Below are 18505 nucleotides of genomic sequence, written 5' to 3'. Positions count from 1 at the left end.
TGCAGCGCTGTCATTATGGTGATTTCAGATCAACGCTCGCTTAGGGAACTGCAGTGCATGAAATGCCTGCGCTTGCTCACACACAACAGGCGGAGAACAGTAACAAAAGAAAACTTGTATGGTTTCCACTAAAATACAAAACCAAAATTAACAAATTGTTTTCATAGCATGCTTTAATACTAGCACGGGTAAATAAAGCATCATTTTCTTTCTGTGTCTGCAACAATGCAAAGTCAGAAAAGAACTGCAAGAAAACTCATTAAATATAATCAGATCCCTGCGACGTTTTAGTTGTAAAAATCACAAGAGGTTCTGCCCTCTACAGAATCCCACCTCAATGCTAGGATGGCTATTCTCACTCCCCACCTTCTCTGAAATAGCTACTGCTACATCTGAGTTAGTCAGAAAAGATACTCACCACTTTCGTTCTCTTGAGATAGGTGCCCGTCAGTGTTACTGCCACTGTCTTGGCTGCTCCCTGAACTGCTTCCTTCATCAAAAGCAGACTGCTCCTCCTGCCTGGGTTCTTCTTGAACTGGTGATGCAGCAGGCTGTACCACAAAGGCATTCGCTCCCACTGTCTCAGAGAAGGTGAATCCAGCAGCTCCTCCCTCAGGAACCAGGCTGCCAGAGTCCATCTCGCTAGAACCGAGTCCATCTGTAAGACAATTTCTCGCCTCCTCACAGTGTGCAAGCACAGCGTCTCTCTTAGTTGGGCTTCTGGCAGTATCACTCACTTCAGCTGCTTTCTCCACTGTAAGGTCTAACTGTGGAGGTGGTACCAGAAGGAACAGCTTGGGTTTCTTTGATATAGGAGGTGGTTTCTTGCTTGGCAATACAACCAGAGTCTTGTCTGGAGATGTTGGTGACCCCTGAAGTGACACGCCAGAAAGGAGGTCTTCACTCTGCACTGAGGACTCAGGTGTGTCATCAGTGGCTGACCCCAGAGCATCAGCTTCAGGAGACTTCTTCAGACCTACTGCACTCACAGGCTTTTGATCACAGTCAAGTACACGTGTGTTATCAGAGAGAATGAGAGGAGAACCCCGAGACAGCGTTTGAACTACATTTTTAAATGAAGTGCCTGGAGTTTTCATTTCCTCGTCGCCTAAGCTGCTACTGAGTTTTAGTGAGAGAGATGGCTTTAGCGAAGACTGTGATGATGAATTTGCAGTACCCTTTTCCTGAGAAGTGGTTTCAGAAGCAGATTCAGCTGATGGCTCACCTTCTGTTGATTTTTTCACAGACCTCAACTGCACCATTTGCAGTGCTTTGGTGGTTACTAATGGCATCACAGGTCTCGATGCATCTTGCTTAGTGAGTGGCTGTTTCACTGGACTGTAGCAAGAATCGTCCTGGTTGCGTTTCTTAAAAGAAAACTGCGGGTATATTGTTGCACCTTTTGTTATTTTGGGATCAAGCGGTGGTGCTGGTGGCGGGACAGCTATGGAGCAAGAAGGAGGAGGAGGAACAGGCGAAGAGAATGAACTGATGGAGGCTTCTTGAGGAAACCATGGAACAGTCTGAGCAAAGGAAGAATTTACACTGGCTTCTGGCGGAGGAGGGGGAAACGTGGGAGAGGCAGACAATGGTGACAGATCCATGACTTCTGCTGGAGGAGGAGGAGGGGGAGGAGAAAGTTCAGGGCAATGTGGAGGTGTTGGAAGAGGAGGTGGTGGAGGAGGCGCACCAGAATCCGGAGGAGGGCTCAGAGCAGGGTCCAGTTTCTTCACACTCACACTCCCTTCAGTAGATGTATTTGAAGAAAGAGAAGTGGATGATGAAGACATGGAGACTGAAGACAGAAGAGAGGACTTCCTTTCAGGCACTTTAGGCTTCAGCTTGGATTTCCCACTTCCTGATGATGCAGATTTTACAAGTACAGGCACTGGAGTAAGCGCAGTGGGTGTATTGGACTGGCTGGAGTACCCACTTGATGGTGATGTGACTCGGTGGGATTTCTCTGGAGAAGCACTCTTTGGTTTGGCCAGTCCACTGGGCACTTGTGGCACAGAAGCCCTTGAGCCATCACTGAAGTGGCTGATGCTGTAATCGCTCAGAGCAGATGATGTACTGGCAGAATGGGTCACCGGAGATTTCACCTGGTCGTCTGCCACTGCGGCATAGTCGCTGTAGTAACCCCACTGGTCAGCGTACTCCGACTTTATGCTACTTGTCTCACTCTGGGAGGGAGTGACTGTGCAGATGGAGTACAGGTTTGGAGCAGTGGTGGACATCATGCTGCTGCTCGCACTGACCGAGCTTTGGCTGCGGGAGCGCAACACCCAGGGATCCTCATAATCACTGCAGGGGCTCTGGGAAGGGGAGCTGCCATTTTTGCACTTAAGATTCAGCTGCAGAGAATGCTGGAGCGTGGCAATGAGTGTTTCATCAAGTACCTGTCCATTGGATTGGGCTTTTTTCTTAGGTATCCTTCTGAGTGAGTCTGTTCTGGATGGTGGCAAAGGTGGCTTCTTTGCCTTCTTCAGTGAGATGTTTCTTGCAAGGGATTTGTCACCTTGGCCTGACTGGTCATCCTGATGTTTCTTCTCCTTTCCTTCAAAGACATTTACCACGTTGTCTCCGGGGTTCTCAAAACCATTAATACTGTTGCATGGAATGTCTGACTTCAGTCTGGAGTCCATATGCATGGGGCCGTAATAGCCATCGTGGTCCAAAGAATACAGGGAAGTCGAATCGTCCCTGACCGACGTCCTCTCCAGGCTGCTGCTGCTCAGGTTGCTGCCGGGCGTGGCACAGCCTGGTGTGGTACAAACCACCTTGCGTGAAGGGGTCTCACTGTTTTCTGAAGACTTGTACAACCAATGCTCTGTGCTGCTCACTGCTGCGTGTGCTCTCTCTCCAGAATAGCTGGATTCACTCCGACCATCGCTGTCCTGGGAAGGGCTTGCTAAAGCAGCAGTGTTCCTACAGCTGTAGCTCATGCTCTGAGACCCAGCCTCTGCATTCCCAGGAGTGCTAAGAGAGACAGCAGAGTCACCAAGAGAAAGCATCATGACAGTGTTAGATGGGATGGTATCTGAAGTCTGTGAGTGACGTGTGGAGCTACTCTCACTCCAGTTACCACTTGAAGAATGGTGATCTTCTTTCCCACTTATTGCACTGCTGGCAGCAGGATTGTCTCTTGGATTTGGGTAGGCAGTGGAGCTGGTAATTTTACTATCCAATGATCCAACACTCTGGGCAGCGTGAATAAGGATAACTTCTGAGGAGGATGACAGTGTTGCATTGGGTATGATGCTCGTTGAGTAGGTGGCATGAGGAGAGACCACACATGCTGGGCTTGAGGACTTCTCGCTATCACAGCTTCTCACCTCTTGGGACTTTGGCCTCGACAGGGTCCCCATCGTGGGATTATTCCTCAGATGCACAACACTATCATCCACTTGCAATTTACTTATCTGGTGGGGTAAAGTGCCAGCAATGTCTTCTGTCTGCCTCGACATCATGCTCTGTGTCTGATCTAGGGACTGCAGAGACACTCTCGCACCAACCCGAGGCAAGCTGTGAAAACCTATGTCGTTGTTTTGGCGGGAAGCAAAAACTGCAGCAGAGTCACTCATCACTGACATGTTTCCAGATGAGCTGGAGAACTGAGACATCTGGGCTGCAATGCCTTGTCCTTTCTGTGCTCGTATTCTTCTCATTGAAGGGGGCACAACTTTAACTTCCTCCGTCTGGCAGCTGGTGTCCTTGGTTTCGGAGCGCTGCATAGCAGAGCGATAGCTGTCTAGTCTCCCTAGCGTGGAACAGTGATCTGGGACATACATCGAATGCCCTCGGAAATCACTTTGGCCAGTACCAACTGCTGGAGTCAAAATAAAATAATTATTTCTTGAAGTGCAAATTCACATTTATCTTCTCACTCATTCAAAAAAAACCCAACCCAGCAAACTGCTCGATCCCCTGCTCCTTCTGAAGAAGAAGAATCTGCAACAATGGATTTTTCAGAGGCATCGTCTGTTTTCTGCATTTCTCTTCCCTTTTTCCATATTACCAGGAACCTCCTGCTTACAGAATCGTCTGCGTTCCTGCCGCACATTCAACACATGAAATCCTCTGTTTATGACATGGCAATAATTTCCATAGTAATCAGTTGTGTCAGAAACCAAGTAGTACTATTTGACTTCCAGTAGGCAACGCAGCAGGAACAGACAAAAGCCTGAGAAACGTGAAGTGTGTTCCCATGCTAATGCCTCATGCAATAAAGAAAAGGGGAAGGAAATCTGGAGACTAATACGAATAAAAAATTCTGCTTTTTACAAGCATTACATTTCAGAAAAAAATATTTCAGGAGACACAGATAGCTCTCCAAGCCCTGCAGCTTGTCTGAAAGAATGCTACCACATGGAAACGTGAATTGTTTTACCACAAATAATACATACTTATAACAGCATTTATATAAACATTATCCGACACTGCAAAGAAAACTATTAGATAACGTTTCTCCATACAACTCTATTTTCTATTTACCATAAAGGAAAAATTCTAAGAACTGGGGAAAAGAAACAGCTGGTATTGATGGTTGTGTCATCCTCAGCACCATCAGGAAATAAAAAAATAACCACTTTTTCTAAAAGAAGGAATAATCACATTGGCATAACTCTCCCCACCCCCAACTTTGAAGATAATGGAAAACCAGTTTTAGTTCAAAATATAGTTATCATTGGGTCAACAGAAAGGATTCTAGGGCTCTTTTATATTTACAGTTTTATTGGTAGTTGCCTTTTAAAATCACAAACCAGAGGACTGCTTTAAAATTAGCCTGTGTAAGGCTGTTGCTTTTGAATTCAGTTGCGTTGCTGTATAAATAGCAAGAGAGAGGCAGGCGTGCTGCTGGAGATGCTGGTAAGGATGCCACACATATGTCACTGTGGGGGAAAACTGGTTATTTCAAGTCTCCGCCTTAGCGAGTCTCAGGAGCAATGAAGTAGCACGCCTGAAAGGAATGTTCTCCTTTCATATTTACTATATGAAACTGCATTGGGAGGATAGGTATTCTTATCATGCAGCTTTAAACACCACTTAAAGGACATTTAATCATCCTGCTGCTTGGCAGGCAAAAGAGGCATTTAGGGTAAGGAAAACAGGGCTCTGAAAAGGTTACAGTTAAAGCAGCACACACAAAAAAGATTGTTTACTTCTTTTCCTCAGGCATGTAAGCAGTCTTTCAGCAGCTTGAAGCCTAGTTAGTTTGCTTTGTGTAAATTCTCTTGCTCTCACAAAAATGCAGCCTCTTTCTGCTTCTGGTAGAGCTTTGCTGCAAAGCTAGATACTCAGATGCTGGCAAATGTCTTGGATAATCGAATACGAGATACTGTCAGAACAGATGGACTACTGCAGCCAACCAAGAGAGGGATTTGCATATTCCGTATACAGTTATTAAGAACTGTACAGTAAGAAAAATAATCTTCCTTTCCAGGTATATTTTTTCTATGTAATCAGTGCACCCCTTTGGTTAAGACAGAGAAAAACAGCAAAGTAGACATTACGAATGTTTCTGGAACCATGACATCACTGATATTAACTGCTGGTCAGTTAAAAATATCTGGTAATAAAGGTCTGCATGCTAAGATATGTAAATAACCAAAGAGAGGGGGTATTTTTCTTCTTCTGCCTCTGTGAAATACACACGTGCACACAAATTCACACACGCAGATGAGACAAAAGGATGGTGCTGGTGGAGAATGAAGCTGGCAGCACTACAGCAAGTATCTAATACTGTCACATACTGACCTGTGGCTGAGAGCACTTCATTTCAGTATGTGGCATGTCTGTATTGTATTCACAGAGGAAGCTAAATGCACCCTTTTTCACAAGTACTGAAATGCAGATGGGTGTTTTATGTCTGTTCAAAATGTTACTGCTAGAGAAGGTAAATGGCAAAGCAGACCAATGCTGGACTTGCTAACCCCACCTTTTCCTTCTTCCAAAACAAGGACTGTTAGAATGCATTTATTGGGACATACAGCTCATGGTAAATGCACAGTGATGTCTGAAACAGAAAATTAATGGCACGGAATAAAGGAGGCCACTGAATAAAAGCGGCCACTGATGGCTATACCAAAATGCCTGGCACGGCAGCTCCTGTCCCATCCCTTGGCACACACACCCCAGCAGAGCCTGGGCACTGCCGGCTGTCCCAGCCAGAACAGTGCCAGAGCAGCACACTAACAAGAGGGCAGCATCAACAACCAACTGCAGGATGCTGCTGAGAACCAGGGCTTACCCTGGGTTTGTTACCAGAATAGATGTAATTTAGGGTCCAGCCTAATATGCTCTGGGAAACCACATAAATTGACTCAACAGCAGTAAATGTTCACAACCTCAATACTGCAGGGAAGCCCATCAGGGCAAGTCTTTGCACTAGGTGTGAGGCCTCTTCTAGTTAGAATGATTCAGAGCCCAAATAAACACAGGATTATGGAGGGCAAGACAGCACAGCTTCAGAAATACAAACTACAGGGCTACATCCTTCAATCATTCTATGGGATATGGTCAGAGAAGGATTTTTTCATGGGTGTTACTATTACAGGAATATAGCTTTGAGGTTTTAAATACTTTTTTTTTGTAGAAATGCAGCATATTCTGAAATTCTTTCCGCTTCGGTTTTGGCTTTACATGTATGGACAATATCATGCAAAGCTGTGAGGATTTACTCATTTTATAGTTCTGTTTTCTGAAGAGGGACGACAGAAATCTGCAGGGAAAATGGTTCAAAAAACCAACCAGAGGAACATTTAAGACTCAGGTATACTGGTAAAATGCTGAGGTGTTTATGATTCTGGTGAAATTCAGAGGAGGGTAGCGAGGAGTATTTTATTTGCAATCTACAAATGCCCTGTAAAACCTGCACCCACTTCTAGAGTAATACTGAAAAGTAAGGATTTTCAAACCCCCTTAAAATCTTTGTTGGTAATGCAGCTAGAAGACAAACAATCCCATTCTAAGGGACAGCTCACACCTTTGACTACTACACTGATAATGCTAGGTTTCTCAGAAAACATCTACTTAAATAAGTAGCAGTCAGAAGATATCTTCTGCCTGCAACACAAAAATTCTTAAACTGAATCAGATCTTTTAAAGAATACCATCCACAAGCCCATCTAGTTGCAGGGACAATGTGTGAGCAGAGGCAAAAAATGTTGCAGAACCAGACATCAGGTTACAGATGCTGAACATCACGAAGTCAGAAGCAGCTGCAAACTGGGCGTGTGATAAATGTGGCTGAAAGTAATGATTGTCCTGTCTGCCTTTTATATTATCCTGTGTCCAGCAGTACTGCCATCAGTGCTATGTCCACCACAGGAGATCTGTATCTACCCTCTTTTCTTCTTCATTACCCTACTATGCTGAAAGTCTCTCTTAGGGCAAATGCTCTTCTCTAACTCACATGTTTAGAGCAGGCTCCAGCAGCAAGTAAAGAACACCCATTCTGTGGACTCTGATAGTCACTGGTGTTGCTCATTAGAGAGGACAGGGATTGAGAATGACAAATTTGGCAAATTTTATGGGGAAGAAAGTGTGTCTGTACACCATCCCTGAGCCCAGGTACTGGCTACAAGCAGTCCCCCTGTGACTCTAGCTGATGTGGTGGCACCAGCAGAGAATCAGATGAAAGGTCCTCTGCATTGAAATGAGCATGGAGAACCGAGGGTCTGAAAAGATAAACAGAGTTTGTGCTGGTGTCACAAAGTACATGCTTGTTTCAACTAGAACAAAGAAGTAGTGTCTCTTACCTTCTGACTAACCAATTCTAATGCAAGCACTTGTCTCTTACGCCATAGGCACATTCCTAAGGTGTGGTACTCTCATTGCCTCCTCATGCCTCACCTAGCTATCCTCCTGCCAACCTACTAAACTGGCTAAGTCGCTGTGCAGGCACCACAATTTAGTGTTTCAAAAAATCCCCAGAGACTCTTAATCTGTTTTACCCCAGCACTTACATACTGAGTGATTTTTAACAGACACTCAACAAGAAACAGACAAGTACATTGGGCTTATGACAATTTAAAGGAATTTTCACCGTGCTTCATAAAGAATCTGTAATCTCTCAGAAGGGAGTAAAAATATTGCAGTGAATCCTGTGAAATTTTTCAGTACTGCCAGCTGAAAAATACCCTGAAATATCCTTGCATATATCACTGCCACCCTGAGAGGGAGATTTCTGATGTAAATATTGGGAATTCAAGTTTTGTTGATTCTGTTCATTTCCGTAAACAACCAACCTCTGGTGAAGTTTATATTCCTGCCATCTGTCTTTCCTCCTCCCAGTATCAAAAAGCAGATTACACCCGCTTTCTAGCACCTGATTTATGGATGGATAGCACTGGAAATGTACAATGTTAAAAAACTACAGGTATAAACCCAGTACTAGTCAAAAGGCACAGTAACTCTGAAACAGAGATATTCTGTCCAAAGAGTGCTAAAGTTGCAAACAGAAGCAGGTGCAGAATTACTTGGCTGGAACAGCTAGGTATTTGTGTGGCATTTCTGTAGGACCAATGGGTATCTGGGACTCTTCTTACCCATGGGACCTGTAACTTGAGTGATTGCTAGCTCTGGAGGGACTAACTGGAGAAGAGTATCAGTTAAGAGGAGTCTTTAATAGAACAGTTGAGTTTCCAGAGATCAGAAGGACTTATCTGCGCCCACGTTGCTGAGATGGAATTGTTTCCTCTCCGGCATGTCAAAGGAGAGCTTCAACAGTCCCAAATAATACCTGAGACACCAAATGGTACCACCAGGGGTCTGAGCTGTCTGGCAAGAAAGCAAATGAAGGACTGACAGTTCAGGTGTCAGTCATACCCATCCCTATGACTGACACGACATCCTACAGGTGACAACTCCTTGTGAGCTACTGAAAAAATACACTTTTCAAAGTATTTTCCCTTTTCAAAGGTAAATAAGCTGAAAAAATGGTACGAGGTCATTCTAACCCTTTCAACCCTTAGGTCAGGAAGGGGGAAAAAATGTACATGGGGCAAAAAAAATCACAGAACCAAAAAGATGATGACTTTCATCTATAAGATGGGAAAAAAAGCATTTAAATAATCCAAAGGAAGTACACACAAAGCATAAAATCAAAAGACATTTTTGGAGACCAAGAGGACAGAAACTTTCTGTTGGAATTAAAAAAACCATCAAAATGCTTGTCAGAAGAAGGAGGAATCAAAAGGTGGAAAAGTTGAAGATGTTTTCCTCTCCCCTGTTTTGGTGAGGTATGTTTATTAGCAACTGTGGTGGAACTGATACTCAGGTCTGGGACCTGCTCCTCCTGAAAGACAGGGAGGGAGTCTGGGACACCAGAAGCTGCCCACTGGTGTCTGGTGCTGAGCTCTGGAGAAACACTCACAACCAGGTAACTTGGAACCTCCACAAAAACAAATTTAGTCTGAGTCAGACCCTAGAGCACTGACACAAAGAAAGGACCATGGAAAGGTGGAAAGCATTTTGCTGCCTTTATTTCATCTGGAGAGTTGGAACATGTGAAGGAAGCTGATGATAACCAAGAGCCAAGAAATGAGCAAGGCCAGTGACAGGTTCTTCTACAGAGGTGCTCATCTCAACCAAACTTCTCTTTGGGAATCACCTTCTTGTCTGACGGGGGGAATATAGGTTTGCATCTAAGGTACCATCTGAAGAAAACATCTAGACACAATGGATAATGGCAACACAGAGCAGAGAAACTGAGAGCACTTGAAGTAAAACATTTCCAAGTTTCTTGCTCTTTCTGCAGTTTTGATCCAACACTGACTCCCATTAAATATGTATGTAATATTTATGTTCTGTAAGACAAGGAAGGTAATTCAGAAGTATGCAGAACTAATTTTTTTCATTGCTGTGTTTGGCAGAGAGAAGAATGCTTTGCCTTCTCCTATTACTTTGGTGTCACGCTGCTAAATAGTACTGAAAGGGTCCTGCTGTTAAAAAACAACTTCAAAAAGTAACTCCTATCTCTAAACTGGTAGACACCTCACATTCTTACTCTTTCTCAGAATCCCATCTATGATGTTGCATTTTATTTATGCAGAATTTTCTATGCAGAATTTTCCAGTCTACACAGAGAGACTGGTTCATTACTGGAAGACACCTGTGAAAACACAATAGCATTTCAATGCTAAAACGCAGCAATGTTTAAAGATAGCTTAAGCACATGGGTGCAGTTAATGTTTCCTTTCAGTATGTCTGGCTGAATTCTATGAGGGTACCACATCCGCTGAGCCTCAGGCCAGCAGCCAGCGCAGGCTTTCTCTTCTGCTTGGTCCCTTATGTTCCAAAGGACCCGAAGCAGCCAGGGGAGAACCCCAGCAGCCTGGCCTGGCAGAAGTTCTTCCAGGCTCTCTCACAAGAAATGAAAATAGTCCAAAGCCTGGTTGAAGCTTTGAGGTTCTCTCAAGTTTCTGCTTCCTTCTGAAGGATAAACAAGACGTTACAAGAATCTGCTGTATATGTTAGTTATTTAGCCTGCACGCAGCAACTCTGGTGTACCAAGGGATTTTAATCTTTGTGTAAATATTATAGCCATTCACAGCAATGCTTTAGGGGAGAAACAAAGAGATTTATTCAGCTGAAACCACAGGGAGAATGTCAATAGGCATAATGCAATTGCTTGATTTGGAGTTTAGTCCAGATACTTGTTCTGATCAAATGAACTGTGGAATGTTTTAAAACAACTCCTTGCTTGTTTTGGGACAGCGTAAGAGAAATAGGGAATGGACTGCTACAGAAATATTTGGGGAGTGACGGGGGGGAGGGAGGGGAGAAAAGGCAGAAAGAGCACTGAACAGGGATGGGGGAGACTTGCAGTTATTCCCAGCCTTGTCAGCAGCCTGGTGGCTGACTCTGGCTAAGTCACTTCACTGCAGCATGTCTGGTTTCCTCAGGTGCAAGACAAAGACACTATCACTCTTTTCAAGTGTACTTCATGTCTTGTGATGGAAAGCAATAGCTGACAGGATGGACACTGCCCTCACAGACTTCTCCTGGCACACAATTTGCTCTCTGGAAGACACGCAACCACCACAGAAACAACATGGAGCTCCTCAGACAACTTCTGCCATAGGGCAGATGGCTGAAGCCTTAAGTGCCTGCAGGCTGTGGGCCAGGGAACCATCCCAAGAGAGCTCCTACGGTGGGATACTGCCAGTCCACAACTTAAAACAGAAGCCAAGGAAAGCCTCCAAGCAGTACAACATGAAATGTGCTCAGCACAGAGATGAAAGATGAAAATCAGGGTATAAAACTTGTCACCCTTAGTGAACAGATTGGCAAAAGTCACAAACCTCTTTTAAGGCATTAACTGAAGAATTCTTTTTAGGATAGATGCCAACTGCATTCTCAGTTTACTCCACCAAATAAAACTACAGTTGATGTTTTCAAGCATGAAACATCTTTTTGAAGTGGCCAAGATGTAACCTCTACGTTTTGTAAATGCTTTCTCGAGGCAGAGGATTCCCATGACAGGGCACTGTTTCATTACAGATGCTGAAGGAGCACAGTTCCACTCACAAACTTCTCTGCATGTAATTGTTTGTTTCTTGGCTTTCTCTATGCCTGACCCTCTACCTCATTTCAAACCTATCCAGACAAGCTACAAATTTTTGCTTCTGTTTCTGAAAAATCCAGAAAAATAACCAAGAATTGAAGACATAACTAAAAAATAAATAGATGCAAAACACAACGTAGTAAAACTTACTGAAATCATCAATATATGGAGATGATTTCACATGTAAAGCACCAAAATTATGTTCTGCCAGACTATTTTAAAATATATTCCTCCTCTACTGAGAAAAAAAAAAGGGGGTGGGGAGGAGGGCATACTTTTATCTCTGAAGTTGTAATTTGGAAAAAACTGAATTAATTTTTCAAAAAATAAACTAAACACAATTTAAATTGAAGAGTTCTGCAAAAAGTGTCTGAAAGGTCTGCCAAAATTCAGCTTTGAATTCACATCTGCGGCAAAGTATGAAGGAGGACTGCCTGAGGTAGTGTAAGTGGGACCAAATAGGTAACTTTCCTTTAGAATATATGGAATAGCTAAAAAACCCAGGTAAATTACTGCCAATCAAAACCACAGATATTTAAGGGGTTGCCACAACTGAACTGGAAAATAGGTTTTTAACTCTTGATGCAATCCTTGCCAGATTCAGGAGGGCATCCATGAACTGATTTACTCCACTAAGTAATTACTCATAAGCCAATACGCCTGCTCACTTCAGTTTTGCTTTGGTGAACATCCTGGAGAAGATGACCAAATCTGAAGGAAAGCATTGAAGTCCACAAACTTACATCCCTGCAGATTTTCATTGTACCAGTACACCATTTTCCAAACACCCTGTTCCCTTTAACAGATGGAAGTCAACAGATTAAAGGTCCCAACTTCCCAATGCAAGAGGCGGCAAGGAGGCACACACATATTTGGAACTGAAATAGGCTATCAGACTGTATTGGTTTCATGAGCACTGGTAATGTTATTAGTTGAGTCATGATAAGCAGTGACAATGAACAGTGGATGGAATACAGTTCTGATGAGCCATACCTAGCTCCTTTTGTATGTTGTCAGGGATTCCTGTAATAGTCTTTCTCCTTTTGACTTTCTTCGGCCGTCTTACCACCGTGTCTGTGTAAATTAGAGACCGCCGAATGCTGGCTTGGCGGTCGAAATTCTCCCCTAATACATGGTAGAACAAGCAAAGCAACATTACTTCCAAGCACACTGACATCATGCACTTTCTTCCACTAGTTTTGTTGTAGAAATGGAAAAAAAGGCATTAATAAATGATGTTAGCTATGTCCTACAATGAAGGTTTACACTGAAGGAAGATACAGCACACTGTCACAGTAAGGCTTTACACACAAATATCCATTACACAGTACTGCATGTTTTAAAAGGAATTTTGGCTCTCTGAGCCCAGTTCATATTTAGTGAGAGGAGCTCTAATTCCACAAGCAAAGAGAATCCTTGCTTTAATTTGGCCCTTTATAGGTTTTTCTGTGGTTTTGTTAATTTATTTTTAAGTAATGAGCTGCAGAAAAAGCAAATCTGCTCATGAAAATGAAAGATCTCAATGGTTTACGCAGGAACAGACACTCCTACTGGCAACAGCTATTATGATGTCTTTGCACAGCTCCATCATTAAGTCACATGAGGCCCTTCTTTTTCATTCCAAGTTGCTCTGAACCTGTCAAGTGTACCACATTTCTGGTGTTGATCTTTTAACACAATACAAATAAGAGCTATGGAGCACGCAGAGATCAAACTGATCTTGTGGACTCATAAATATTTCAGAGTGAAAGCTGCTTAAAATGGAAACTTTACAGATGATTATAAAAATATACCATGGCAAGAGCTGAAAAAATGTGTAAGTGCACTTTGCCAGACAAAGCCTTATGATGACCATGTGCTGTATCATAATGGGACCCAGAAGCACCACTATCATAAAGCAGCTTTTCTTTAGGAATTCACTTTAGTTTAGAGGTTTATAACTTGGCCATTTTACTAGTAGTAAGATAAAAATTGCCCTATAGATCGTGAACTAATTCTCTGTCACTTTAAAATTTTAAGAGCTAACCCCCGTAGCTCACATTAAGTTCCATTTTTAGAAGTTTAAGCATTTTAAAGCACTGCTCAGTGTCCTTCAGATGGCCCATTTAAAACTTAAAGGCAGAAAAACTTTGATACACATTGTACATGTTTTTTTCCACCGTACACTTTTTTGAAAATCGATGACCAAATTATTTACCTCTAAAAAGTGATTAATGCACAGTAACTAATACATCATAAAAATTACCCCTGGCTGACTGCACATCAGTATGATGTGCGTCATGCGAGTAGCGTAGAAAACCTCATTGCCTCCCTAACAGTTAAAGATACAGTCATATATTAAAGTATAGCATGTGGACTTGAGAAAATGCAAGGAAAAAATGTAGCATTTTCATTCACCATGTTGTAAATAGAAAGACTCTGACTCTGTTTGACTGGAGCCTTGACCATGGGCCACACTTGTGCTGAATGGAATTCTTGCAGTTATGAAATGCCGGTTTCATCCAACTTTTGGACTGACTGAAATCAGATTAAGGGGAGGAGAGGAAGCCCATGGGAACTACAAAATTTAGAGCTGTGGATCCCACTGGCTTAGTAGAAGTCCTGAAATATTGAGACAGACTATCCACTGTCTCGAGCAGTACCAGTATTAGGATGTTAGGACCCATACGGGGCAAGAGTCAGGTCATTAGGTTATCCTGTCATGCAGGATGATAAAAATAATTCCAGCCACATTATAATGAATCCAACAGATTTGAAGGATAAAGTTTTGCATCTCTCATCATATCTTTATCCACTCAAAGGCCAACAATTACGCCTGAGATGGTGATTGCAATGAACTATAATGTAGCCAGATCTGAATGCCCTGGAATAAAATGTTAAGTGATAAGCACAGGGTGCAAACAAGGAGAGAGTCTTTCACATGAAGCCTCAGACAGCACAAACAGGATGGCCATGGGGAAATGTTACTGTGCCAACTGATGCACAGTAACTTGTTCCAAAGGAGCTACCTAAGAGCTAACTCAACCAATCCATCTTTAATGGCTTTTGATACACAAAGGCCACAATGCAAATCCGTAGAATTTCAAAATAACAACTTCAATGAAATCCAACAAGCAAAATCAGAATGTCTCAGTCTTTTCTTTCTTCATTGTCATCTTTTTCATTTTAGAAAATATCAATGTCAATGTGAAGTATATTTTACAGATATAAGGATACTTTTCTCCTTCTCTTACAGGTTTGTAATAAGTCATCTGGGTATTCCTTATATACTTTACTCAGTTGTCCCTCATGCAGTATATTCAGTTTCCATGGATTCACAGAAAACATGTAAGTATGTGCTTAAATCTCACTGAAGTCAGTCAAGCTGGACACAAGCAAATGCTTAAATATTTTGCAGGATCCAGCCTGGCACTGATCACCTCCACCATTACCAGACTCCTCCATCTGGAAAGAAAGTTAGTTCCGGAAAACCCACAAGAACAGACACCATTATATATCTTTTAACCCACAGGATATGTAAATGCCAAGACTGGCCACCACTGAAAAATTCAGTCCAACCCCTTCCAGGCCAGAATAAAGCTCAGCCCAGGCACTCTTCAGACTTAAACTGCTTCCAAATCTGGATGTCTAGTCAGCAGTTTGTCAGCCTAATGCAATGCCCCTGCACCTTCAGGCTATCCAACAGATTTTTATGACTACTGTATTAGTTGCAATCTGTTCACCAAAGAGCCCTGAAAGCTGAACTCATGGAGCATTTATTGCACAGCCACGTGAGAGGCCTTTGTAGCAGAATCACTACTAATGCACTGCTGAAAACGTTACCAATTGCCAGCAGTCTCTTCAAAGGTTAACCTTTTATTTCATGCCAGGAGTAATAAAATGGAAGTGTTGTGACCTCTCTTCTGGGAGAGTGAGAAAGAGAGTGTGTGAAGGGAAAAGCCAAATCAAAACAAAACCCCTCAATGGTTTGTTCCATTTTATGTTGAACAAACTGCACAGAATTTCTTGTCAGTTTTTTTCCTGTCTCGTGCAGTAACATAAGGAACTTCACAAAATAAAATTACTCGGTGTGTGGGAGAGCAGAGGAGGGGAGCAGATTGTGACTTTTTAAAGAGGAACAAGGACAGCAGCTTTTTCTGTATGTTGTGAGTGGCTCACCTCGCTTGCCTTGTTTCACAGTAACAATGTAATTATTTCAAGGGAAAGGGAATGGTGGATCCTGGAGACCAGACCACATGGTGAAACAGCAGTCTTCCTCTAATGCCCTCCCTTTTTATCTCTTCCAATTACCATGTTTATAAGGGAGTAAGTGCTTAACCACACACTCCAGAAAGGCGAGGTAAAATATGCACGTGCAGCATTTCAAACAAAAAAGTTGAGAAAGAATCGCAGAGTTTTCCGAGTGCTGTTACTAACAATTTAGTGCTGAACTAAACAACTCAGGGGACACAAGGTTCACTACACCAGTCAAATTATGCAGGTTGAAGACACAAACATAATTTATCCAAACAAGGTGATGTTCTACATGACGATGAATTAAATCTATGAGTTATTTGATCCCTTTCCCTCATTCTTCTTTCCATCTGTTTACTTCCCCCGTACCTTTTGCAGTATGCAGGGTCATTAAATCAAACAACAGATTACTGTTTCTCCAAGTATACTGTGTTCCAGCTGTCACATCTAAGCCCTACTCAAGCTTATTGATTATGTCAGATTATCCATTGTTGCTGTAACTTGGCCTTCTGCATCTGTATCCTAAATTCCCTAGATGATGCCAACTGCCCTAGTAACATTTCAGCATTGCATATATTTTCCTTCTATTAGTTTTCCAGAGGTGGGGTGTTCATGATTTCATGTTGTCTTCATCTGTTTACTTCAAATATTTTCTGCTGTTTATTTAAGAAATAATTTCTCGTTGATTTCTCAGAGCTTACTAATGTTTGTAACAGATGTCCTGCTCCTATACTAATAGAATATTTAAATAGTATTAAATAATACTGATTAAAATACTAGCTTATAAAAATACAGGTGAAAAAAGCACTGCTAGTCATGCAGGGAAAGAGAACCTAATTTACTTTCAAAACAAAACCAAACATTGCAAGCTATTGATTGTCAGAGTAAGCGTGGAGTCAGAGCATGCCATATGGCATTTTAAATAAATTGGATATTGAGTATCATCCTAGCTTTGGCAGGCAAATGGTCAGTTATTTGAATTAACTAATAACAGACAATCTTGATACTGTGCAGTAAAAAAGGGGTTATTAAATTGAAGCATTAATTCCATCTTCTGCTTTACACACAACAAAGTATCTATTCGGCATTAAGCTTTAATGTAATGTAACTTCCACAGAGTGAGAGTTCTGCAACGGTAAAATCAAAGAGCATTTTCAAAATGAAGAGTTAATACACAGTTCATAACAAGAAAATTTGGACTGTGGTTATGTAAGTGGAGTGTCTTACCTAGAGTACTGCTCAGAAGTGTAGCCTCACTAACTTTTGCTGTTCTAACCCTACTCTCTCTGACACCTAAACCTTTTGTTACTGATAAAAATTAGACCCTAGAGCTTTTTTTCTTGATTTTTGTAACATTTAGTCTTTGGAACACAGAAGTTCCTGACAACCTTCCTTAAATAAAACTCCTAGAAGAAAATCTTGAAATATCATCAACATTGGATAAAACATGATTTTCAATTACATATCCTCAGTGTAGTCCACAGCAAAACATTGCTATTTATCAGTCCTCTTCTTACATTTCATGAATATCTAATACTGTTTCAAGCCCACATATTTTAACTATCTCCATTAATGATAATTTTAAGGGATTCTGATGTTTTCTAATTAAGTTCAGATTTAGACTATTAAAAGCAAAATGGTTTTCACAGAAAGGTATCGTAAGTAATTTAAAATTCATGCACTGAATATATGAATGTCCAAATACTAGCCAACTGTATGGATCACCTTTCATCTCTGTCCTCCCTCATCATGTAGTGCAATTACTGAAATTAAAAGCCTACCAGTCACATTAATAGGAACCACATCTGTTTGGACGGCTTGTGCTTGTTGTCGCATTTTCTCTTCTGGCGTTGGCAGTGGAAGAGACTTAGTCCAGTTGGTTTGGGTGTTGATATCTGATAACTCATTTGTAGCTGGACTTTTAGGCCTTTTGATGGTAATAAGCTTTTCTTCTTCAGGGGGAGAGACAGGACACTACAAACAGAAATACATACAACAATGTGAATTTACTACTAAAATATCCGTAGGACTATGGTATTACTAAGGTGCTGCTGCTGTAGTCAGCATGATTGTGTGTGGAGCAAAACATCCTCATAAATATCACACTTCAACCTACATAAAGAGCAGTTTTAAAAACACACAAATAAACACACAACGAAACACCTAGTTTCTATTTTTCAAGACATTTGATTAGTCTAAGGAATATATACCAATGAAGGGGGGGAAAAAGTGGTCTTGCACATAGCAAAGCACAGTAACTAATTACACCTTACACACTGACATAACTCCTGCAGTGATTAACCCCTGTCTCCCTGCACCGAGCTTTGCCTTCCCTTCCCCTCGCATCTCCCCAGGCTCTACTAGAAGAGGAGATCTGAACACTGCTTTGCTCCAGGTGCACTACGCTGTACGAATGCGTAAAGTCCCAGCAAGAAGCCTGTTATGAAACGACAGATTTTAGTAGAGCTCAGTAAAAGAACCAATCAGAACACTCCACAAAATCATCAGACATGCATCAGTAAGGTAGCAATTAACTTGGCTTTGGTCTTGGAGAAACTGACCACAATCCAAGGGGTTACTCATTTTTCAGTGATAAAACACTTAATATTATTAGTGCCACAGAGTGGTAATTTTAAAAGTCAGTTCTTCTCAAAGTGGCAGATTTCAACTCCATGAAGTGTTTTACTTAAAAAAAAAAACAAC

At 41.9% G+C, this 18505-nt stretch overlaps 1 protein-coding gene across 13 annotated transcripts in view; it reads right to left on the bottom strand.

Moving 5' to 3' along the window:
* NHSL1 (NHS like 1) overlaps positions 1-18505 on the bottom strand; it is a 184254-nt gene that overhangs the window by 11411 nt on the left and 154338 nt on the right. For 8 of the 13 annotated variants that reach the window (XM_032102042.1, XM_032102029.1, XM_032102031.1 and 5 more), the window contains 3 exons: positions 17584-17776; positions 12563-12694; positions 419-3829 (listed from right to left, as the gene is read on the bottom strand). In XM_032102042.1, the coding sequence (XP_031957933.1) occupies positions 419-3829; positions 12563-12694; positions 17584-17776 (3736 nt within the window). The remainder of the gene's footprint in view (positions 1-418; positions 3830-12562; positions 12695-17583; positions 17777-18505) is intronic. The other 5 variants (XM_032102030.1, XM_032102032.1, XM_032102033.1 and 2 more) reach the window with 3 other exon arrangements.

The sequence above is a fragment of the Corvus moneduloides genome, chromosome 3 (genome assembly GCF_009650955.1).
Source record: "Corvus moneduloides isolate bCorMon1 chromosome 3, bCorMon1.pri, whole genome shotgun sequence".
In the NCBI taxonomy this organism is placed as follows: Eukaryota; Metazoa; Chordata; class Aves; order Passeriformes; family Corvidae; genus Corvus; species Corvus moneduloides.
Note: the sequence above shows the minus strand (reverse complement) of the source record. Positions and strands in the feature narration are given on the sequence as shown.